The sequence below is a fragment of the Chroicocephalus ridibundus genome, chromosome 20 (genome assembly GCF_963924245.1).
Source record: "Chroicocephalus ridibundus chromosome 20, bChrRid1.1, whole genome shotgun sequence".
Lineage (NCBI taxonomy): Eukaryota > Metazoa > Chordata > Aves > Charadriiformes > Laridae > Chroicocephalus > Chroicocephalus ridibundus.
This window is the reverse complement of record NC_086303.1, coordinates 2,072,283-2,094,725: the sequence shown is the minus strand read 5'-3', so window position 1 is coordinate 2,094,725 and position 22,443 is coordinate 2,072,283. Positions and strand designations below refer to the sequence as shown.

General features: G+C 62.8%; 2 protein-coding genes across 5 annotated transcripts; one reads left to right on the top strand and one right to left on the bottom strand.

The window, feature by feature from the left end:
* Positions 1-1,002: 1,002 nt before the first annotated feature.
* ALX3 (ALX homeobox 3) lies at positions 1,003-8,021 on the top strand. The gene is made up of 4 exons (XM_063356733.1): positions 1,003-1,255; positions 4,543-4,847; positions 6,979-7,041; positions 7,701-8,021. The coding sequence occupies exons 1-4, from the start codon at positions 1,003-1,005 to the stop codon at positions 8,019-8,021; spliced, it is 942 nt and encodes a 313-aa protein (XP_063212803.1).
* Positions 8,022-11,539: 3,518 nt separating this feature from the next.
* On the bottom strand, positions 11,540-21,980 carry STRIP1 (striatin interacting protein 1). Of its 4 annotated transcripts, none has more exons than XM_063356687.1 (21): positions 21,833-21,980; positions 20,118-20,187; positions 19,755-19,829; positions 19,105-19,239; positions 18,601-18,721; positions 18,166-18,234; positions 17,603-17,709; positions 17,032-17,159; positions 16,373-16,555; positions 16,038-16,255; positions 15,691-15,756; positions 15,434-15,497; positions 14,971-15,042; positions 14,621-14,695; positions 14,290-14,387; positions 13,896-14,022; positions 13,703-13,803; positions 13,412-13,478; positions 13,031-13,135; positions 12,539-12,743; positions 11,540-12,225 (listed from the first exon to the last, which is right to left on the bottom strand). In XM_063356687.1, the coding sequence occupies exons 1-21, from the start codon at positions 21,881-21,883 to the stop codon at positions 11,978-11,980; spliced, it is 2,385 nt and encodes a 794-aa protein (XP_063212757.1). In that variant the 5' UTR covers positions 21,884-21,980; the 3' UTR covers positions 11,540-11,977. The 4 variants fall into 4 exon arrangements, with proteins under 4 accessions (XP_063212757.1, XP_063212756.1, XP_063212758.1 ...); XM_063356686.1 differs by lacking the exon at positions 21,833-21,980 and adding an exon at positions 21,656-21,826 and having other exon boundaries at positions 11,541-12,225; XM_063356688.1 differs by lacking the exon at positions 21,833-21,980 and adding an exon at positions 20,363-20,442 and having other exon boundaries at positions 11,541-12,225.
* Positions 21,981-22,443: the final 463 nt, after the last annotated feature.

Genomic DNA, 22,443 nt, shown 5'->3' with positions numbered 1-22,443 from the left:
AAATCCTGGGGCGTGGGACCAGCGGCAGGGACACGTGGGGAGTAGGATGGGACCAAGTCGGGGCCGGGAGCAAATGCCACCCATGCCAGCAGAGCCCAAGGGCGGACATGGCACCGTGGGATCCTGGATCCTGTGTCCCAGGGTCACCATCATCCCTGGATCCCTTGTCCTAGCGTCACCATCATCCCTGGATCCCATGTCCCAGGGTGAAGGTCTTCCCTGGATCCCAGCGTCACCATCATCCCTGGATCCCATGTCCCAGGGTCATGATCTTCCCTGGATCCCAAGTCCCAGGGTCACCATTATGCCTAGATCCTGTGTCCCGGGGTCACCACCATCCCTGGATCCCGGGGTCACCATCACCCCTGGATCCCGAGTCCCAGGGTCACCATTATCCCTAGATCCCGTGTCTCAGAGTCACCATCATCCCTGAACCGACCTGCCCAGGCCTCAGCCCCGGCCTTGGGGAGGAAAAGGCTACAAATGGGTTCGGTACAGCTTGGGAAGGGGGGAAAAAAAAAAACAAACCCCGAGGGTGTCTGAAAAATGGAAGTTTCTCCCCCTGCCCGGGATTTTGAGCTGCTCGAAGCTGTCGGGGATGAAGCTTTAAATCAAGGAAGGGCCCTGGGCATTTCCTGTAGCTGGGAGACACTGGGAGCGCTGGGAGGGGAAGAGCAGGGCCCCTGCCTTGAGGATGGAGGAGGTGCGACCCACTCGGGAAAGGGACCTTGGGGCTGGGGGGGGTGGTGGTGGTGAGGGGGGGGGGGGGTGTTGGAAATTGGGATTAGAGGGTTAACGAAGTGGCTGGGAGGACGCACGTGACTGGCTGTGGAGTGGGGGGAAGCGGGCTGTGGGTGTGTATGGGGGGGGGCTGAGGGGGGGGGGTGTTTGCTTGGCGATCCCTCCCTTCCCATCCCCACCATCCCCCTCCTCCCCCCGGCCCCCCGCACAAAATCCGCTCCCCTCCGGCCGCCCCCCCCGCCGTTGCCTCCAACCTGCGGCATGGAGGCACCGGGCTGCCCGGCTTTTCCCCCTCCACCTCGTCGGGCCGGACCCCCCCCGGGGCTCCCCCGGCCTCCCATCGCCTTCACGGTCGCTCCGCCACCGGGAACCCCCCGGCAACCGCCGCCGCTCAGCCCCCGCCCGGCCCGCTGTCCGCCGGCCAAGGCCGAGCCCCGGTACCTGGGGGTCGCCAACCCGGGCCCCCTCGCCGTGGCCGTCAATGGGAAGCCCTTCTACCCGGCCGGGGCTGCAGGTACCGGGGCGAGCGGCGGGTGGATGGGGCGAGCCGGGGTCGCCAACCCCCTCCCCGGCCCCTTCTGCTTCTCTTTCCTCCTCTCTACCCCCGCCCGACGGGCCCGATCCTGCCCTCGGTCTCTGCCGGCACCCCCAGCCCTCGCTCCCCCACCCCTCAAAAGCGGCCTGTCGCCGACACGCTCTCCCTCGGCTTCACCGAGGCGGCCGCTGTCGCGATATGGCCCCGTCGGAGCGGAGACCGCCCGGACCGACAGGAGCCGGCGAGGGCCGGGCCGGTGCTCCTGTGCGTCGGGCGACCGGGACTGTGTCGCGACAGAGACCGAGGTCTCCGGGATCGTTCCCGCCTTCCAGAAAGGGGGAGAGGGAGGAAAAAGGGAGAAGAGGCGGTGGGAGAGACCCGGCCCCGCTGCCGCGACGGCGGGGACCGGCCCGGCCGGAGGATCGGCGGGTCCCGATGGGGACGGAGCCCTTTAAGGGGGTCGGGGACCGGGACCGACCCCGTCCCTCCGGAGGAAGCTGGAAAGGGGCGACCGGCCGCTGCCTCCCGTGCCCGGGACTCACCGGGCAGGACCAGTGGCAGCAACGGGCCGCACGGACGGAGCCGGGGCTCCGGGGCTGGCAGAGCACAGGGTTGCCCGGCTCCGGGACTCCCGATTCCCGGCTCCGGGGCTCCCGGTAGACATCGCTCCCCGGTGCCCGGCTCCCGGGCGCTACCCGCCGGGGCTCCGCACCCCTCTCCCGGGGCAGGACAAGGCGCTTCCCCGGGGCTTTCCCCATCGCTTCCACCGACCGAGCAACAACCCGCCGCTCCCTCGCACTATTCCCTCCCGGCCGGCACCGTCGGGGACTCCATCCGGGGCCGACTGAGCTGGTCGCATCCCTCCAGGGCTCCCCGGTCCCACGGGCCTTTTATCCCCCCCCCCCCGCCCCGTTCGCTTTAATATAAGAAGAAAAAAGGCAGCGCCGCGGGTGTAATGGGAACCAGGTGGGGCCTGGCAAAGCCGCCCCGCTCCCGACCGGGGTGATGGTGTGTTGGGGGGGTGGGGGAACAGGTAGGGAAAAAACCCCGGGGACACCGGACCGCTCCCCTCCACCGCGCTTACCTGCTCCCGGTGCGGCGGGAGGGATGCTGCCGTCCCCGGGGGTGGCTGTCGCTGGCGGTCGCTGTGTCTTTCCCGCCCCCCCCCCCCCCCAACACACACACCCCGGTTCCTGGGAGCCCTTTCCGTGCCCCCGTCCCTTCGCTAATGATCCCTTTGAGTTCTCCTTTCCCCTCCTGGTTAACCCAAGTATGGTACAGCTGTTCCCCAGCTGCCGACTTCCCCAGCGCCGCCAAATCTTTCAGGGGGTGTCAGTTTAGGAAGGGGGGGTGGGGGGGGTGGGTGGAGGGAGCTTGGAAATATCTATATCTTCTCTTTTTCCCATCCTCTTTGTCCCCCTGCGACGCCCTGTTTATTTAGCTACGTGCCCGTATCCTGCTCCCTTCCTGCCTTCGCCTTCTTTCTGGCCATTTATTTATTTGTCTCCAACGCCGAAACCCGGCGGGTCGCTCGGAAACGCGGCGCGTTGCCTCTGAAAAGGGGGAAAAACCCCAAATCCGATGCATTTATAGGGCCACTTTGCAGCGGGATTTTTTTTTATTTTGGTCATTTTTCTTCATTTTCGGTCACTTGGGGGATTTTTGCCTTCTCTCCGCTCCTTGGCGGGGCTTATTTTTTATCATTAATCCCCCCCCGGCCTGGAGGCTGAGCCCTTTGGAGGACAAAGCGGGGAGGAAACGGTAATTTGGACTCATCCCTTCGCCGTTACCTACCACCGGGCACGTAGACAGGTCGGTACCAGGAGGGACGGGGAGCAATCACCCCCCCAAACCCCCCCCCCCTAGATAACATTTTCCCCCTTAATTCAAAGCAGCTGGACCTGGGCTCTCGGCTGCAAGCCGTAACCCCCAAATTGCCTTAATTAGGAAACAACTGAAAAATCAAAAACGAAAGTCCGGAAAAGGCCGCGGCGGGGGCTGGTTTGGGTGGGGTGCGGAGCCCCCGGTGGGTCCGCAGGGATGGGGACCCCCTTCCCCGGCTCCACCGGGAGGTGATGGTTAACGGGCCGGGAAGGAGGATCCATCCCGAAGGAGGCGATTTTCCCCCCCCTCGCCGGCCCCGAGCGCTGCGCTGTGCTCGAGGCCTGGCCGTGGGCCTGATCCTGCCCCTCTGAGGGGGCCAGTGGTCTCCACCTGCAGCAAGCCCGAGTCTCTGGAGCTGGTGCTCGGGGTGGGGGTGAGACTGGGGCAAAACCCGGCATTTTCAGGTTGTTTCCTTCCCAGGTGACGTCCCTGTGTCCCCTCAGCTGCCGGGGGACCCCAAGCCATCCCCCCCATCCGTTAAGTTCCCCCTGGGTTTTTCCTTCACCAGTTCAGCTCCTCGGGGTCCCAGTAGCACCCGGCATCGGCCGGAGCCGCTGAGCTCCACGTGTCCCTGCGTGGGGACAAACAACCCTCCCGGGGGACAAAGGTGACCTCGGAAACGCGTGGCAGCGACTTATCTCCTTGAACCCATTTCATCAGATGCCCCAGAGACGCAGCAGCAGCAAGGGGAAGGCGGGGGGGGGGCGGGGAACGGACCCCCAAATGTCTTGCTCTGGCCCCCCCAGCCCCACGGGAGGGTGGGGAAGGGGAGCTCTGCTGGAGCAAAAAGCCGGGGGAGAGGGGGGGTGGGGGGTATTTTTCACTCCTTTCCAAGTGGTTTCCTGAGAGTTACAGCCATAGGGAAATGCTGGCCCTGGCGGGGGGGGGGGGGGGGGGACGGGCAGAGGCTCCCCTTGAACCGAGCTCCAGCGTGGGGGTCTGGATACGGCCCAGCGCCGGGGAGGGCTGGGGTTACTGGTGGATCCGATGTCTCCGCCCCGGGCGCAGCCGAGCAGGGCAGAGGTGCCAGCCCGTGCTGGAAGGGAGCGGGAGGAGAGGGATGAGGAGAGTCGAGTCTGTGTCCCCCCCCCCCCCTCACCCATCCCTTAGTAGCTACATCCAAGAGGGTCCCCAAGCACCCGCAGCTCCAGCCAGGCTTCTCCCCCTCCCCCCAACACCCTCGGTGAGCGTTGCCCTCCCCGGTGATGGATTTGACCCGCTGCGCACCTCTGCTGAGCCCCTTTTTCCTGGGACTGTACCCCAGCATCCCCCCGGAGAGGACTGGGACCGTGCTGGGGTGGGCTGGGGCTGCGGGCACGGAGAGCTCTTGGCTTCATTAGCAGCGTTAACACCACCCCGCCTCGCGCCTCTCCCCCTGCCAGGCGGCGAGAAGGGATGCAAAGGCGGGTACCAGGCGATGCCCGCAGCCTGCCGGGCCCCCCTCAAAGCCTCGGGGGAGCTGGGGTGCCCGCTGGCAGCACCCCTGGGCAACCTGCGGGAACACGAGGTCGCCGAACTCCCCGAGCCCCTGGGCAAGAGCAAGAGCAAGAAGCGGAGGAACAGGACGACCTTCAGCACGTTCCAGCTGGAGGAGCTGGAGAAGGTCTTCCAGAAGACGCATTACCCCGACGTCTACGCCCGGGAGCAGCTGGCGCTACGGACCGACCTGACTGAAGCCAGGGTGCAGGTATGGACACGGGTCCCTGTCTCTCCTTGGGATGGGCAGGGGTCCCTGGTTCCCGTCAGGATGAGCACGGGTCCCTGGCTCCCTTCAGAATGGACACGGGTCCCTGGCTCCTGTCGGGATGGGCATGAGTCCCTGGCTCCTGTTGGGATGGGCAGGTGTCCCTGGTTCCCATCAGGATGGGTAGGTGTCCCTGGTTCCCATCAGGATGGGTATGGGTCCCTGGTTCCTGTCGGGATGAGCACGGGTCCCTGGTTCCCGTTAGGATGAGCATGGGTCCCTGGTTCCCGTCGGGATGGGCATGAGTCCCTGGCTCCTGTTGGGATGGGCAGGTGTCCCTGGTTCCCATCAGGATGGGTATGGGTCCCTGGTTCCTGTCGGGATGAGCACGGGTCCCTGGTTCCCGTTAGGATGAGCATGGGTCCCTGGTTCCCGTCGGGATGAGCATGGGTCCCTGGTTCCCGTCGGGATGGACGCAGCTGCCCCAGGTGGTGCCAGGCAGAGCTGGAGGGTGCTTTTCCCTCCTCCGATGCTGAGTTAGAAGCTGTTTTCCCAGGAGGATTTTGCTCAGCCCCAGAGGGGAAATCCCAAGCCCAAGGGCTCGCTTCACCCACCACCAAAGGGTTCAGGTGCCGGCTGCCTCTCCGAGCTCTCTCCAGTTGTTCCCTCTCTGCAGCACCCAAGGGAGAGGAGGAGCCAAAATTTGGGAAGTCATTGCCAACCTTCCCCTCCAGCATTCCCTAACGTGATCCCCCTCCATGCACCCTCAGCCCCAGCCTCCCCCAGCTCAGCTCCCTCCAGCCCAGCACCAGCAGCGATGGAGCTGCCATCCCAGGAGAGGGACGCCCAGGGGCTCGGCCTGGATGGGGCTGGGGGTGGCATGTCCCGGGATGCGGGGCAGGATGTTCAGCCTGGAGAAGAGAAGGCTCCGGGGAGACCTTCCAGCCCTTTCCAGTCCCTAAAGGGGCTCCAGGAAAGCTGGGGAGGGACTTGGGATCAGGGAGGGGAGCCATGGGAGGAGGGGGGATGGATTTACACTTGAAAGAGGGGAGATTTCGATGAGATCCGAGGGAGAAATTCTTGGCTGTGGGGGCGGTGAGCCCCTGGCCCAGGTTGCCCAGAGAAGCTGTGGCTGCCCCATCCCTGGAGGGGTTCAAGGCCAGGCTGGACGGGGCTTGGAGCAACCTGGGCTGGTGGGAGGTGTCCCTGCCCAGGGCAGGGGGTGGCACTGGGGGGGCTTTAAGGTCCCTTCCCACCCAAACCATTCTATGATTCTATGAGACCCTCCCTCACCGCCCCGGCTCCACCGGCATCACGCTTGCGTCAAGCCGGGGAGCTCCTTCCAGAGGCGGCTCCGTGTGGTTTGAGGCTCCTGGTGGGAAGAGGCGGCTGGAAGGGGGCACCCGGTGGGGGGGGGAAGAGAAGGCGGGTGGGTAACAAAGAGAGCAGGGAGCACCCATGGGGTGCGGGGCGCCTCGAGCCACCGAGTCCTGGGCGCTGCCCTCCCCATGGGGCAGGAGCTGGGGACGAGGCGTGGGCAGGGGACCCGCTGTGGCCTCCGAGCCATCTCCGAGCCGTGGTTTGGGGTGGATTTAGATGAAATTACCTGTGAGAGCCCCACGGTGAGCATCCCGGTACCGCGTCTTCCCCTTCGGTACCGCGTCCTCCTCTCTGGGAGATGCTGCTGGAGCCGTGACCCCCCCAGCTCCGGTCCCCGGCCCCATCCAGCAGCTCAGAGGGGAGGTGCAGGTGGGTCATCGTGACCGCGCAGGACCCAAAAAACCTCATTCTGCACCAAAAACCTGAATTAAACGAAGCCCAGAAGCGCAAGGGAGAGAAAAGGGCCACACCCGGAGCAGGGCTGCTCATTTTCCAAGGGGGATAGGAGATATTCCTGCTCTTGGTAGAGAAAAAGCCCGGCGAGCTCAAACAGGGCTGCTCAGGGGCGGCTTTCTCCCGTCATCTCCCATCCACGGGGATGCTGGGATTGGGATCGGTCCCAGCGGGGCTCTTTTCCTGCTGGGAAGATGAGCGGGGACCCGGGCAGAGGGCTGCCCATCTCACCCCAGGGCTGGAGGTGGGAGGGGAAGAACGGGGGGTCCCTGCGCCTCAGCCCCCTCCTCCATCCCCCCAGGTCTGGTTCCAGAACCGACGGGCCAAGTGGCGGAAACGGGAACGGTACGGGAAGATCCAGGAGGTGAGAGACGCCGCGGCGCCTTGCCCCTGCCCCACCGTGTCCCATTCCCCGCCCAGGGTAGGGGTCCCGTCCCGTTGCATCCAGGGTCCCCACGGGGTTGCCCCCCATCACCTATTTTTGCCCTTTCTCCACCCTCGGGAAAAGCGCGTGGCCCCGGATGGAAAAGGGGGACGGAGGCAGCACCACGTTTTGCCACACACGGGAAGATGCTGCGTCACTGTCCCCCTCCGCCTCCCGTGGCAAAATGCCCTTAGGGGCAGGTTTTGGGGTGGGCCCCCCCAAGCTGCCCCACATCCATCAGTGCTTCCTGCCCCACTTTTCTGCAAAACCGCGTTATTTTTTTTTTTTAATTTTTTTTTATTTTTTTTTTTCCTCCCAACGTGGAAAAGCGTAAAAAATAAATTTAAAACCCGGCTCCGCGCGCATCCCCGATGCCGAACTCTCCATGGCTGCCCTCCACAGGGTAGGGAGGAAGATTTCAACCGGGATTCAACCCCCCCCGCCCCCCCCCCAAGCAATTACATTAAAGCAAAGGCATCCTCCATTTGCACCCTGGGGGTGGGGGGATTGAAGGGGGGTGATGTGGTTCCCCCCCCCACCGCTTTACTTTGGGATTTTTTTTTTTTGATTTTTTTTTTTTTTTTGGTTCTTTCTTCCAGCTGCAGAACAACCTGTGGCCGAGCTCCGGCCCCGGGAGTCCCGCGGGGCTCCTGCCCCCCGAGAGCATCCCGTCCCCCTGCATGTCTCCGTACCCCCACCCTCACGGCAACATCGCCGGCTTCGTGGGCATCCCCGCTTCTCCCGCCCCCCACCCCGCCATCAACGGCCTCTACTCCCTGCACGGCCTCCCCCCGGCCTCGGCCCTGGGCACCCACCCCTTCGAGCCGGCACCCGAACACGACTACAAGTCGCCCACCCTGGTGCCGCTGAGGGTGAAGAGCAAAGAGGCGACCAGTAGCCTGCTGAACTGGGCTACGTGATCCTCCCCCCCACCCCGCCACCAACACCCCCCCAGAGAGGGACACAGACCGTTTCCCACGCATCCCCCCCCCCACCCGCGGCGGAGCGTGTCCTCCTCACCCCCGCCCCCCCCCCCCAACCAAGCCACCACGGTTTGGGAGCAGGTTGGTGGGGGTCACCCTCACCCCCCCCCCGCACCCCCATCTCCGAGCGCTCTCCTGCATCCCAGCCCGCTCCATCGCTCTGCCATCGCCCCCCCCCCCCCTCAACGTGGGTGATGAGGGGAGGGGGCAAAGCAAGGCCCCTGGGGGAGGGAAAAGGGTCACCCCCAAACCCCGTCCGCCCCCAGCGGGGCTGGAACTGGCAGCTCAGGACCCTGAAAGCGGCTCCTGAAAAACCTGAGCCCCCCCCCCCCCCCCCCCCAATCCCGAGCACATTCGGTGAGTGGGATTTGATGGAGGTACCCGGTGGTTTGCAGCAGGGTCGCAGCCCGTTGGCCCCCCCCCCCCCAACCCCATCTGCATCCCCCCCCCCGCCTGCATTTCACCCCCCCCGCCCCAATCCGGGAGGTCACCAGCCCTGCGAATGTCCAGGGAGGGGACTGTGCTGGGGGGGGGGGGGGTGGGGGGGGGGAGTGCCAGGGGACCACCGTGGCAGGGGGCACCACGTCGTTTTGGGGGTAGCGCCCCCCTCCCCAGCTGAAATTGGGCTGCTGACCCCCCCCCCACCCAGTGCAGCCCAGCAATGGCAGAAACTGGGGTCTCCCCAGAAGACCCACACAAGCTGGGACAGCAGCGGGTGCTCGAGGCGGGGGGGGGGGGTTACTGGGGGCAGAAAAAAAGCCCCCAACCATGTTCATGGAGCCCCCAGAGCCCCCCCAAACCACCCCATCAGCCCTTTCTGCTCCCCCTTGGAGGGGGAATAAGGCACAGGGTGACGACACCCCCCCCCCCCCCCCCCCCCAGCTCCTGCAATGCATGGACCCCCCCCCCCCAAGATGGGCAATAAACCAGTATGGAGTGGGGGCTGCGGGGATAAAGCCCATTTTCCTGTGGGGTCACCTGTAGCCACCCCGTTGCCCCTCAGATCGATGGGGGGGGGGGGTGCTTCAATCCCGGGGGTGAGACCCCCCCATCCCTGGTACCACCCCCGCGTGCCCCAGTTTGGGTATTTGAGGAAAAAGTGGTGATTTTGGAGGGTTTTCCCCATTTTGGGGGGCCCGGAGGAAGCCCCTTAGCGGTGGTACCTGTATGGCCGGTCTCGGGTGTCTGGGGCGGGGGGGGGGACAGCACCTCATGGCATCCGACTGCTTCACCCCCGCTGTCACCGCGAGTCCCTCCAAGCGCCAGGTCACAGTGGCACCGTCCCATCCCATCCTCCAGCCAGTGTGACCCCCCCACACACACCCCCCCCCCCCGCAGGCAAACGGCCCCAGCCGAGGCCGAGTCACGAAGGGGATGTCCCCTTGCTCCCGCTCGCCCTGTCGCCAGGAGATGCTGTTACCACACACACCCCCCGCCCAGCACCCCCTCGTACCAAAAAAAACCCCCCCAAAACCGCCGTGTCCCCAGTTCCTGGTCTCCTGCAGCCTGATGGTGGCAGGGGGGGGAAACCTCAGTTGGGCACCACGGACCCCCTGGGGAAGGCACCCAAACCACCCGTCCAGCCCGATTTGGGCCAAAAACCCCAAGTTTTCCAAGGTTTCCAGCCAAAAAAGAAGGTTTCCAGCCAAAAAAGAAGGTTTCCAGCCAAAAAAACCCAAGGTTTCTGGCCCAAGGGAGCCCAAATGCTCCAAGACCTGTGCGGATGGTGCTCCTCACCCCTGGGGCTTGGCACCCCTGGCACAGCCCGGCCACGGTGGGTGCCCCCCCTCAGCCTTGGGACATCTTCCACCCCGGCTCTCGCAGCACCCACCCCCCCCCACCCCCCCAACCGGCGGGGATTTTGTTATTCATTTATAAACAATAAAACACATTTTTAATAAGTTATTTATGGCTCCGGCAGCGCTATAAAAGCCGCGGGTCTGTGATTTCCCGGCGCAGCTGGGGAACATTCTGGCACAGGCCGGGGGGGACAAGGTGTGATGGAGAGCTGGGATCCGCTTGCACCTCATCCGCCAGCACAACCCCCCCCCCCCACCCCGCGCCCCCTCCCGCACTGGGACCGGGGTGGGTGCTGGGGGCACCCAGGAAGAGGAAGAGCACCCTGGGGGGGCTCAGAAATACGTGTTTTCACCCATCGCAAGGCGACAGCGGTGGTTGTGCCCCCCCCCCCCCCCCAGCTGGATGCTGCTGAGGATATTCCCCCCCCCCAGCCCCAATCTGTGCTGTTCAGGGGGGGGGGACAAGGTCAGGGTGCAGCACTGGGGACCTTGGAGGGGTCACTGGGCTCCGGCTCCGCGTCACCACCCGTCCCTTGCCCGTGGCTACGAGGGAGGAGGACAGGATGGGTCCCACGGCCCGTCTCATGGCCACGCCGCTCCGGGGACTTACCAAATGCACGTCACCACCAGGGCTGAGCCGGTGTGGCTTCTCCGATGTCTACGAAGGGTTGGGTTTGCCGCCTCCTGCCTTCAGAGCCTGCGGGGTGGGCTCCAGGGCAGGGGCCGAGCATCCCTCGCTCCTGGAGCGCCACGGGCTCGGCCCTGACGCATCCCAGCAGGTGACGGGGAGTAAATCCCGGCTGTCCCAGTCTCCCTCTGCCCACCGCCACCCTCGGGCAGGGAAGCAAACAGCCGCCTCTGCCCCTGCCCTGCCTCTCCCCCCTCAAACAGGGGTGAATCTCCCGGGATTTCACCCACACGAGGTGGCCAGGGCTGCCGCTGCCCTTCTGCCAGGGAAACTGAGGCACGGCAAGGCGTAAGGGCGAGCTCTGTCAAGGGTAGGCTCTGGGGATGGTGGGGTCGATGCCCAGCTCCTCTGTGAGGAGCACGGGCCAAAGAAAATCCCAGTAACACCACCACACCGGTGTCAGAAATCCCAAGGCAGAAGGCAGGACAGTTGAGGGAAGGGGACAGGCAAATGCCTGCTTGAACCTGCCACCTCCCGCCCGCGCCCCCCCCGAGGTCACCAGCTCCCCCCCCTCCCCAAGCCAACCGATCTGGTTGCAAGGTAAGTAAATATTAAATTGTTCGGCGACAGGTAACCCCCCCCCCCGCCCCCGTGGGACCCGAGTGCGTGGGGAGGAGGAGGACACGAGACAACAAACCTCATGCACCACACGTCAGCCCCATCGCTGGGTCCCATCATGGACCTGGGGGGGGGGGGGCAGGAGATACGGGGACAGAGACAGAGCCCAGACACGCTTGGGTCAGAGAGATCGCGAAATAATATATATATATATATATATATGTACAGCTCATCCACCCCACCCAGCGGGGCGAGGGAAGACTGCAGCCCGCAGCCCTCCCCAGCCCGTTGGGGAGAGCTCAGCCCCTCAATCCCCCCCCCTCCCCAACCACGCCGCCATCGCCCTCCCAGCGCCCCCGACCCCGCCGCCGTGTCCCCAGGCAGGCTCTGGGCAGGGGGACAGCAGCCTCTGCCCCCGCCCCCCGCCCTGATCCCACAGCAGCGCCGAAGGGCCCTTCACCCCGCTTTGCCCCACTCCCCGCACCGCTGCCTGCTCCCCCTTCTCGGCCCCAGCTGGTAGCGGGGGGGCAGGAGGAGGGTGATGGGGCTGCGCTCTCCGAAAGCATCGACCGGGGGGGCGCCACAGGCCCCCCCACCCAACGGGAGACTCCCAAGGCACCGTGGCCTCCACCAAGCCTTCACCCTCAGCTCGGGGCTGCGCCAGGCACAGCCTGGAAGGAGGCAGAGGGGCAGGACGGCATCTTAGGGAGGACCCCCCCAGCTCCAGCCTCTTCCCAAGGGGTCCAGGCACACACAGACCCCCCAAAGCCTTGCTCCTCCTGCCCCTCGGCAGCGGGCCAGCCTCGAAATCTCCCCAAAGCGCCCCCCTCCTGCCTCCCCATCGTCCGTCACTGCAGCAGCTCCTCCCAGGAGATGGGTCGGGAGAAAACCTCCCGCTCCAGCCACAGGTCGTAGTTGACCTGGAAATCCTCGGGCAGGTCCACGCGCTGGCCCAGCACGCTCTGCAGGCAGTTGTCCACAGGGAGAAAATCAGGGTTGCTGTGCGCCCGGTCGTAACGACGCGAGTTGAAACGCTCGATGCTGGCGCGCAGGGCACACTCCTCCGCCTGGAAGTCCCAGGGCCGGGCATCCAGGTCTGGGCAGAGGGAAAAGGGGCGTCAGAGGGGAGCTGGGAGCCCTTCAGCCAGCCCAAATCCCTCAGGAAAGGGCTTTCCACGTCCTTACGAAGATCAACACACAGGGTGGGGAGCAGGCAGCCACCAGCCATCGCCAGCCCTCTCCCTCTTCCCCGTGATGCCACCACCCCAAATCCCTCCCCACACCCCAGATTTAAGGGCTGCACAAGCCCCAAGCAGCAAAGGGACACATCTAGGCACAGACATGTCACCGCAGGGAGCAGGCAGGACAGCGGCTAACAGGATGCTCTGCAGCCGCTGCGAAAGACGTACCGTTACCGTAAGCCCAGTCGTCGTTGAGACGGTGTCGCACTTTCTGGTAGATGGCCGACATGGTCTTCATGTTGCTCTTCCTCCACTGCCGGCCCAGGTACTTGGTCTGTACCTTGAGCAGCTTCAGCACGTAGAGCTGCATCATGGCCTGCTTCACCTTCAGCGCCCGCTTCAGGATGGGTGCCGACTTGAACACCACCAGCATCTGCAGGGAACAGCCCCCCCAACACACGCTCCCCGACAGCCGGGGACAGAGGGGTGACACGGATATGTGGGTACTTCCCATTGCGCGCGTGCCAACCACCTCCTCCAGCGGGCACCCTCCCTCTCTGCCTTCCACCCACCCTCTCTCGCCTCCAGCTCCCCAGCAAGGTCTGGGGGACACCATGAAGGGCACCCCGAGGTATCCAGAGCCCCCCCTCACCCAGTCCAAGCACCCCACGACAGCCCAGTCTGGCTGGGCTGAGCCCCAGCACCTTCCCCAGCCCTCACCATGGTGCGGGAATGCTTCCACTTGGTCAGCTTGTTCAGGATGCGCAGGAGGTTTATGCAGGAGAAGAGGTTCCTCCAACAAAACTGGTTGTTGTCTCCGGCTTCCTGCGGGAAAGCGGAGACAGGGGGTCAGGCAAGGATCGGAGCGGGGATGAGGAGAGGCTGTTGTGGTCTGAGGACCCTTGCCCAAGGGGACACAGCACACAGGCAGGAGACATCTCACAGCCACCCATCAAAGTCCCAGCAGCGCCGGGGCAAAGCACAAGAGTCCTGAGGGTGCCAGGGCTGGGTGCTGATGCCCTGCTGCCTCCCTGCACCCCTGAAACCCTTTGGGGAGCACCTTGGGGTGGCTGGGACCTGGCAGAGAAGGGAGCGACTCACCAGGCTCTCTGCCGTCAGCTCCGGCAGCTCGTGCACCACGCAGTATGGGTAGTCCAGGACAGAAATGCTGCAGGAGGGAGAGGGGGTGTCATGCTGCTCCCCCAGATCTTACCTGGCCTGGGGGCAACGCAGCCCCACACCTCCCACCCACCCATCGCCTGCAGCGGGCACTTCCCTGGGCCTGCGATGGCCGGAGCCATGGCCAGGGAGGGACCACGGAGGGGCAAAACAAGCAGGGACCCCCCCTCCCCACACCAGGCAGGGCTGCGCGCGGACGCTCCCCTCCACTACCTGTTCTTGGCAGTGATGTAGGACATGATGTTCTGGTTGAAGAACTTCAGGATGAGCGGGATGCAGTTGGCGAAGACCAGATGCTGGGCCATGTACTCAAACTGGGGAGAAAGGTGGGTGAACGAGGACCCATCCTGGGTCCTGCCCATCCCCAAAGCCCCGTGCACAGCGGCCGGACCCTGGCCCCCCTCACCTGGTAGATGTGATTCAGCTTGAAGTGCTTGAGCAGGAGGAGCAGCACGGCAGAAATGGCTTTGACGATGATCTCCTTGTGCCGATTGACGTCCACCCCCAGCTTCATGCTCTGCAGCACTGTGGTCCTGGGAGACACAGAGGGATCCTTGGGCTGGGGCACTGTCCGTACCCCGCCAGCCCCAGAGGTGTCAAGAGGACAGTCCTGCCAGCCCCTGGGCTCTCAGCAGCCACCTGCAGCCAGCTCCTGCAGCAACACAAAGTTTCTGGCACACCACTGAGCAGAAGACCAGGATCAGCCAGGAGGCCTCAGAACAGCCCCAGCCCAAACCGCACCACTCTGCCTGGCTCCCATCATCACCCGCTGCCTCTGGTCCCCCTCCACGGTCACTCACGGCATCTCCTCCGGCAAGACGTCTGCCAGGATATTGATGGAGTCCGTCTTGGCTTTGGAGGTGGGGGCTGCGGCAAGGAGGATCTTCAGCAGAGCGATCTGGGGAGAATGGAGATGGAAAAGCGGATGGGAACAGGGGGACCAGCCACAGGCCCCCCTCCCCACCATAGGAGGGAGTAACAGGGCTGCATATGTGCGGAAGGAAGAAAACCCAGGGGACACCATTGGACAGGGACGGAGCAGTGAAGGGAGGCCCCGGGGTGAGGCCCCCCCAGATCAGCTCCAGAAGGACAGAGCAAGGCCCGGGGGAACCCCAGCGCTCCCCAGCTCACCATGTACTGCGGCAGGCTTGGCAGGAGGCCCTGGTACAGGATCTCCGCAGGGACTTGCTCCACTTCTTCTTCTCCCTGGTGCCAGGGGAGACCAGAAAACCTCATACCAGGAGCTGCCACCGGTGCCACGGTGCTGGCTAAGCCTCAGGCTCTCCAACCCCAAGGGCACAATATGCCTTGTCTCCTGCCCAAAGCCTCCCCGCACACCCCACCCTCTGCCCCACAGAAGTTGCTCCTCCCTCCCCAGCAGAGCAAACCCCTCAGCCCTACAAAAGGGACTGCAAATCAGGACCAAGTGCCCCCAGCTCCCAGCCCAGGAGCTTTTGTCCCAACCTCAGCCCCACACTCACCCCAGAGAGCGGGGAGCGCAGGTACTCGTCCTCCATATGCACTTGCACCTCTGCGATCGATGTGTACTTGTGCTGCACAGGGAGAGAGCAGGGGTTGACACCACGCCTCCCCCCCACCGTCAACGCCACCAGCCCCAGCCTGGTCCCATCATCTTTTTAAGTCCCTCCAGGGACCTCTGTTACTCCTGTCTCAGTGGTGAACAACGTTGACGGGCAGGGTGGTGGCTGCTGGCATCACCCCTGGGACAACCCCGTAAGAAAGGAATGAAGCCCGTGAGGAAAGCGATTCAGCCAGGCTGGGAGACCAAGGACGGGATGAAAATTTGAGGCCTCTCCCATTACCGGGCTGAGCAAGTGGGAGAGGGGTCAGGCAAACGCACCACTGGCCCTGACCAGTGCAGGGGGACGGGGAAGGGGCACCCACACAACAGCAGGGGCTGGAGGAATTTGTCAATGTACTCACCAGCTTCAGGGTTCGGATGCTCTCATGGATGGGCCTGGGTAAGCCCACCACGGTGTTGGTGTCACTAGAGAGAAGGGAAAGAGCGAGGCTGGGTGCAGGCAGGAGCAAAACTGGACAGGAGCCACCCCAAGAAGGAGCCAGTGAGCTCAGGACTTCTCTGCTGCCAAGCAGAGGCCAACAGAACGCCCACGCTAGCAGCCTCTGTCACAACCCCCCTCAAATCAGCAGCCCCCCAGGCTGGCTCTGCAGAAACCCACCTGCCCAGCGTGTAGCCGATGAACTTGCTGCGGCTGGACTCCAGGAACATCTCGATGTCCTTTTCTCTGCAGCAAAGGGACAAGGGGAAGAGTCACATCTTCCTGCCCGCCTGGATACACCACAGCCCCAGGCCATCAGGAAAAGCCTCGCGGTCAGATACAGGAGATGGTGCAGAGCCCACCCCACCAAGAGAACAGCCACTGAAGTGACCACCAGATCAACCACACTATCCTCAAGATCTCCTCCACGCCCCTGCTGAAGTTCTCAATATTTAACAGCCTCCGTTTTCCTCAACCCGCTCCAGCTCTCCCCACAGCCTGGCCCAAGACCAGCCCCACGGACTCACCGGACTTTGGGGGCCCAGGGCAGCCCCTTGGGGCAGGTGATGCGGTCGCTGGGGGGATGCTGGGTGGGGGGAGGCATCACTTCATCCCGTTCGAGGGGGAAGGTCTCTCCCTCCAGGCTGTTGTCATCATCATTTTCCTCCTCTTCCTCACGGGAGTCGTCAGCTTTGTAAGGGTCCCGCTCATTAAAGGCATCGAGGTTATCCTGCTTAATCAGGGCCTGGAGATAGAGCAGGCAGGTGAATATCCTGGGGAAAAGCTGCTCCGAGGTCAGTGCCCAGACCCCAGCCGTCCCCTTGTTAATGTCACTGTCCCCAGTCCCCTGCGCCAGCCTCACCTTGTGCTCCCGCCGGCCTCGCTTCTGCTGCTGCTCGATGAGATCGGAGGCGGAGGCGGGCGGGGAGGCAGCTCGCATGTTGCGGATGACTTTAATGCTGTCCTCCGGCAGCGGCGGGAGGCCCAGGATCTCCCTCTTCTCTGCCTTCATGCTCTGGAGCTCCTCAAAGCCCCCCAGGGTGCACTGCAAGGGAAACCACGGCACCCTTGGCACGGGGGGCTCCTCGACACACAGTACTGAGGGCTTCTCCATCTGCCCTCCCCAAATCTGCTCTCCAGGAATCCCAAATCCCTCCCAGGGTGTAAAATAGGAGCTGCCTGTCCCCATGCTGCTCTCGTCATTGTGAAAGGCAGAAGGGACAGTGTGAGGGTGTTCAGGCATCCACAACTGAAGTGTCTGGACCTTTTCTTTCATGCAGACCCCAGCTGGTGACCTTACTTTGGGTCTGTCCTTGGTATCCAGCTCCAGACACCAATACCTGATGTTCCCCTACAGGGTGCAACCTGAGAATGGGTTTAATAGGGCACAAACTACTACAGCTGAATGCCAGAAAAAGAGGATGGAGCAATTACAGCCAGCTCCGAGGGCAGAACTTCCTTCCTCCGCTGTACAAAAAAACCACAGGACGCGTGTCGGCGCACGCCGCAGCCTCTCCTTACCAGCACAGTCTTCCAGAGCAAGAGCAGCACCTTCTTCATGGGGAAGTGCGGAGCATGGCCACTGCAGAATTTGGTCACCATCCCGAAGAGCATGACGGAGAAGGGCTCGTTGTTGTACAGGGGGGCTCCTGGAACCACACGGCAGCGATAGCCAAGCATTCCTCGTCCCTGTCCTCACCCCAACCGCCAACACCACCAGCCCCTGCACCCTCACACGGCTTCTGCAATCTCGCACCTCCCCATCACCAAGATCCTTGTCTCATCCCAGACAGCTCCTCTCTTCCTTTCCAAGACCTTGTAGCCTCCATGATTTCTTACCTCTGTGTTGAGAGGAAATGATAGCCCCAAGAGTCAATTTTTTTCCCCAGGGAGAGAGCACCAAGACAGCAGAAAAGGCTGGCTGCCTTTGCTCATCCTCCTTTGCCCCACCAGCAAGGTTCAGCCTGGAAAAAACCAACCCAGTGCTGCCAGTCCCTATTAACTGAGGCCTAGAGCAAAACCCCATCTCACTCTCTCGCTATTCAGCCCTGGAAACCTCCATCCCATCAACCCCCAAGCGCCTGGTCCTCACCCAGCTCTGCTCGGAAGGTCTGTCTCATGCTCTTCCACTCGGGCTTGTCCCCCTCGGCCTCCTGCCGAACAGTCTCCACGATCAGGTACATGATGTTCAGCAGCACCCTGCAAAAAGCAGAAGGTCAGGCCAATCACCAGAGGTTTGGGATGAGTTATGGAGGCACCACCAGCACCCAGGGCTCTGGGGGGAGGCTGGATCAGCCCCAGACCACAGCCAGTTTCTATGCACCCGCTCCACACTCAGGCGCTGGGGAAAAACGTCTCTACAAGTCAAAGCAGGGGAAAAAAAAATAAAACTGCTTTCCCATACTTTATTGCTCTTGCGTCCCCAACCAGCCACGTGCCTGCTGTGCAGGTTGAGCACAAGGGACATCTGCGGACTGAGCAGACCCGAGTGCAGCTGATGATGCTCACGGAGCCAGGGCAGAAGGTGGGACAGGCCTGGGACACCCTCCGGTGCCCGCTGGCCTGTCTCAGCTTGCCAAAGAAACCAAGCAAACCCTGTTTCCCCCCTCTCCTCGCCCCCCCAAGCATCCCTTCCTCCCAGGCCCTGCTGCCTACCTCAGGTCCGTGCTGTCAGCCAGGGAGATGGCAGGCTTTCTCACGGCACTGCTGCAAGCTGCGCTGTTACTGCGGAGGGAAAACAGCCTCAGAGGGGCCTTGGGAGACATTTTAATTCCGCCACAAGGAGCCCACAGGCCAGAGCCAACCCCTGGAATAGATATCGCTGCAACGAGTCCCCTTGTTCACAGTGCAATCAACAGAGCAACAGACCCGTCTCTATTCGTTGCCAGGCAGCACAACTCACAGTGAATTTCTGTATAAATCAGGTATAATCCTACATCACATATCCACCCAGAACAACGGGAATCACTCCAGTGGCTGCAGGAATTAGGGGCAGACAGACTAAGAACGGGACTGCTTCAAACTGGAAAAAAAAACTCCTGCCAAGGAGCTCCAGAGCCATTTCTGAAGTGCTTTCCCCCAGGTACTCACTCAATCTCCATGTTCAGCAGCTCCACCAAAGCGTTGAACGTCCCCACTTCCAGCAAGAGGAAGATGTTATACCTCATCCAAGCCTGCACCTCGGCCTCGGAGCCGCACTCCCCAAACGTACCTGCAACGATACCTTCGCTGGATCCCACCTCCGCAGGGGATCCCGAGGCCCTCCCACACCGCCAGAGCATTTTGCAGGGGGAAGGAAAAACACCGCCCTAATTTTAAGGCAAAAAGTCAGATGCAGAGGACTGAACTGTCCTCCTGCGGGTAACGCAGCCCAGGTCTGGCAGAGCTGGGATTGCACAGGGAAATCTGCCAGATTTTGGACCAAACTCCTATAAGCTGTCTGGCTGCCACAAGAATTAGGTTAATTCCAGACATCCCAGGTGAAATCAAAGATGCAAGGAAAAAAATTATTTAAAATCTTTTAAATCAACGGTCTCCAATCCACTACTCGGATTTAGCAAAGGGGAAACTAAGGGGGCAGAGGCCTGGTGTCACCTTGGGCAACGTAAAGGATGGCTCGGGCAACCCTCAGCCTCTTCTCCCGTGCGGTGACCTCCAGCCCGTCGAGAAGTCGCATGGCGTGAGTGCGGTGCTGGTTCTTGTCCAGCTCAGTCCATTTCTTGTCCCGCACTGAAAAGCCAAAGCGGGCAGGCTGAGGGCACGGGGCACCTCTGCTTGCCCTGGACACAAACATCGCAGGAACAGCTCGAAACGATTCAGCGTGACGGAAAACAGGGGTGCCGCAGGGAAAACTGCGCTCCTGGGAGTAACGCCCAGGCGTGCGTGATCGGCCTAGAGGGACCGTCTCCTGCCTCCCATCAGACGACAAGATGAATCACATCCATCTGAACCGGCGCAGGCAGCTGATGGGAAATGAGCTGGATGCTCTTGCTGCTGCCAGTATGTTCCAGCACAGCTGTCCTGGCGCTGATGAACCATCTCAGACATCGACATCAGCAAACGCCGAACGCGTTGGAGGCAGCGAGCTGCGCTCCGGGGCCAGCCCACGCACACTAATGAGGTCTCCAGCACAAACCGCGTGAAGATTATCAGCGCACAGCTCGAGCTTTCTGACGCAGCGCTAATGCATCAAGCCCTGTCCCCCCCCGCCAAGAGCTGCGAGATGTCCAAGAGAAGGGTCTTACCATGGATCCTGAAGTCCTCCTCGAAGCACTTGCGGTTGAGCAGGAACTCTGGCCCTTCCGTGTAGCTGTACAGCTCTGCCGAAAGAGCACAGAGGAAAATCTCCAACGACCTGCACTGAGCCATCGGACAAAGCTGCAATTCAGCCACGTTAATTGCAGTTTTATCCAAGATGAGGGAAATGCAAAAAATACACCCAGCGTAAGGCTATAAAAATTAATTGCACGGTATCACTTCTCTTTTAACATGAATGATGCGTTTAAAGACAACAACGGAGCAATACTGCAGTTGAAAGAGCTCCTATAATCATTACCAAGAAAGAAAATTGTGGCTGATTAATTGATCCATCAGGACGAGTCCCTTACCAGACAGCTCTGCCGCCCATTTGTCGGTATCTGCATATTCAAACTCCAGGTCTGGGGACTCTGAATAGCCCTAAAAGCAGAGGAAGAATTCCGTTAAATTACAGCGTTTTTCAGGAAAACCAAAATCCCCGAGACATTCAACAATTCACCTCATCCTCCCGCAAATCCAGGATTGTATCTTCCGTTCAAGAGACCAAAAATGTACCCGCAGCAGCGTAAACGTTACCAAGGCAACTCCTACCCACCTCCTGCATCTCCATCCCAGCTCTCCCCAGCTCCGCCGCAGTGAGCCACGCTGTGCTTCACCGACGGGCAGCCCCTGCCACTGCACCACCTCTAAAACACTCCGGGAGCCCCAAAAGGCCAAAAAATAAAGCACGAGACGGGGCGTGTTTAATCTTGGGGCAGGGAAAGGGGGTTATGGGGGACATGGGAGGTCTCGGAGCTCTCAGAGCTCCCCCATTTTGCACAGATGTGTGAAAATTTCGGCTATCCCCCCCACAAATGAACAGTGAGAACGAAACAACTCCAAGCAGCTTTGGGGAGGCTGGAAAAACACGCAGGAGAAGCCTCAGAGCACAAACCGTCTGACCCCTTTCAGTAAGTCATCAATGTGGACCCACAACAAAACCCACCCAAATCTCAGGGCACCCCCCCCCCGCCCCATGAGCGAGGGGCTGATCCAAGCCCCCCGTCTGCTCAAAGAGCAGTGGGTCTGTGTGGGTCTGAGCCGCTCTGTGGGGCTGGGAGCCGTTCCCCAGCCCCCGGGCCTCCCGCAGACCTCCTCACGGCCCTCTCCTGTCCTTTCAGGGAGTGTCATCCCCTCCCAGTTGAGGGCACCCATGGAGATGGATGGCTCCAGAGCCATCCCAGGAATGAAACCGGATTTGGGAGACACCACGGAAAAGCTGTGGGATAAAATCAGCTCCATCCAGACCCACATGACCCTCCTGGTTCCCACCAGGACCTCGGTGTCTCCTTGGAGGGGTCGGTCACCTCTTGGCAGGGCCACCCCTGGTCTGACCTGATGCCCAGGGACCCGACAACCCAGCCCTCACCACACCGGGCCGGTACTGGCTGGGAGAAGCCCCGGGCCGGGGCAGTGAGAGCCCAGAGCAGCCCTGGAAGGAGGGTGGCCGGTGCCAGGTCCCTTTGGGGACCCAGGACCGAGCCACCCTCACACCACAAACACCTCAAACCGATCCAGACACGACAAAGAGCTGGATGACGAGGAAACCAGCACCCACCCGAGCCCGGTACCGACCCAGGCGGGCTCTGGGCTGACCCGGTACCAAACGGGCCTGGCAGAGAGAGGCCTCCCGGCCCTACAGGCCAAGGCTTCGGCGCCCAGGGGAACCGGCACCGAAGCACCGGCCCGGGGGATGGCGGAGGGTGGGAAGCACCGCGCGGGTTAGGCCTGAAGCGGCCCAGCACCTCACGGGCAGGCCCCGGGCCCACGGCGGGGAGAACGACGCGGCCCGGCCGGGAACACCCCCCCACCCACCCGCGGAGCCGGGCCCGGCAGCGGCGGCGCTGACCTCGGAGTCCTTGCGCGGCGGGCGGCCCAGGTCCCGGGCCTTGCCGGGCGGCACCGCTCCGCCGCGGGCCTTGTTGTTACCCGGGAGCGGCCCCGAGCCCCCAACGCCAACGCCAACGCCGCCGCCCGGCTCCATGTCGGCCGCCCTCCACCGCGCCGAGCTCTCGCGAGGACTCACCCCTCCCTCTCGCGGGAGCGGCAGGGAGAGCCGGGGCAGCGCCGCCGCCATGTTGGGAGTGGCACCGGGAGGTAGAAAAATGGCTCCGGTCGTTCCGGTGGCCGCGATGTGGCTCCGCCCGCCCGTCCCGCCGCCCCGGCCGCGTCACTGCCCGCCCTCGGTGGCCACGGCCGGTGTGGCAGCCGGCCGGGTGGCGAGCACCGCCCCCGCGAGGCCATCTTAGGTGTGGCATCCCCTCGCCCCCCCCCCCCCCACCTCCGCTGGCCGCAGCCATCTTGGGAGCGGCACTTCCGCCCTCCCTTGGCCCAGCTTGAGGCCGCCATGTTGGGAGTGGCGGGAAGAGGCGGAGCGGCTTTTTGGGGCCCAGACCCCAACCTGAGGGGCCTAGAACAAGTAAATCTTCAAATGAAGGGGCTCGGGGAGCTCACACACCAAGGAAATAAGGTTGAGAGGGGAGCCAGACCCCAACAGAGGGGCCTCATGGGGTTTAAACCCCAAGTGAAAGGGCCGAGAGGGGCTTGGACGGGGGTCAAAGCTCAGAGGGTCCCGAGGGGACCCAAAACCCCTCTTGAGGCGGCAAAAGGCCGATCCCAGCCCTGGGGTCCCCAATG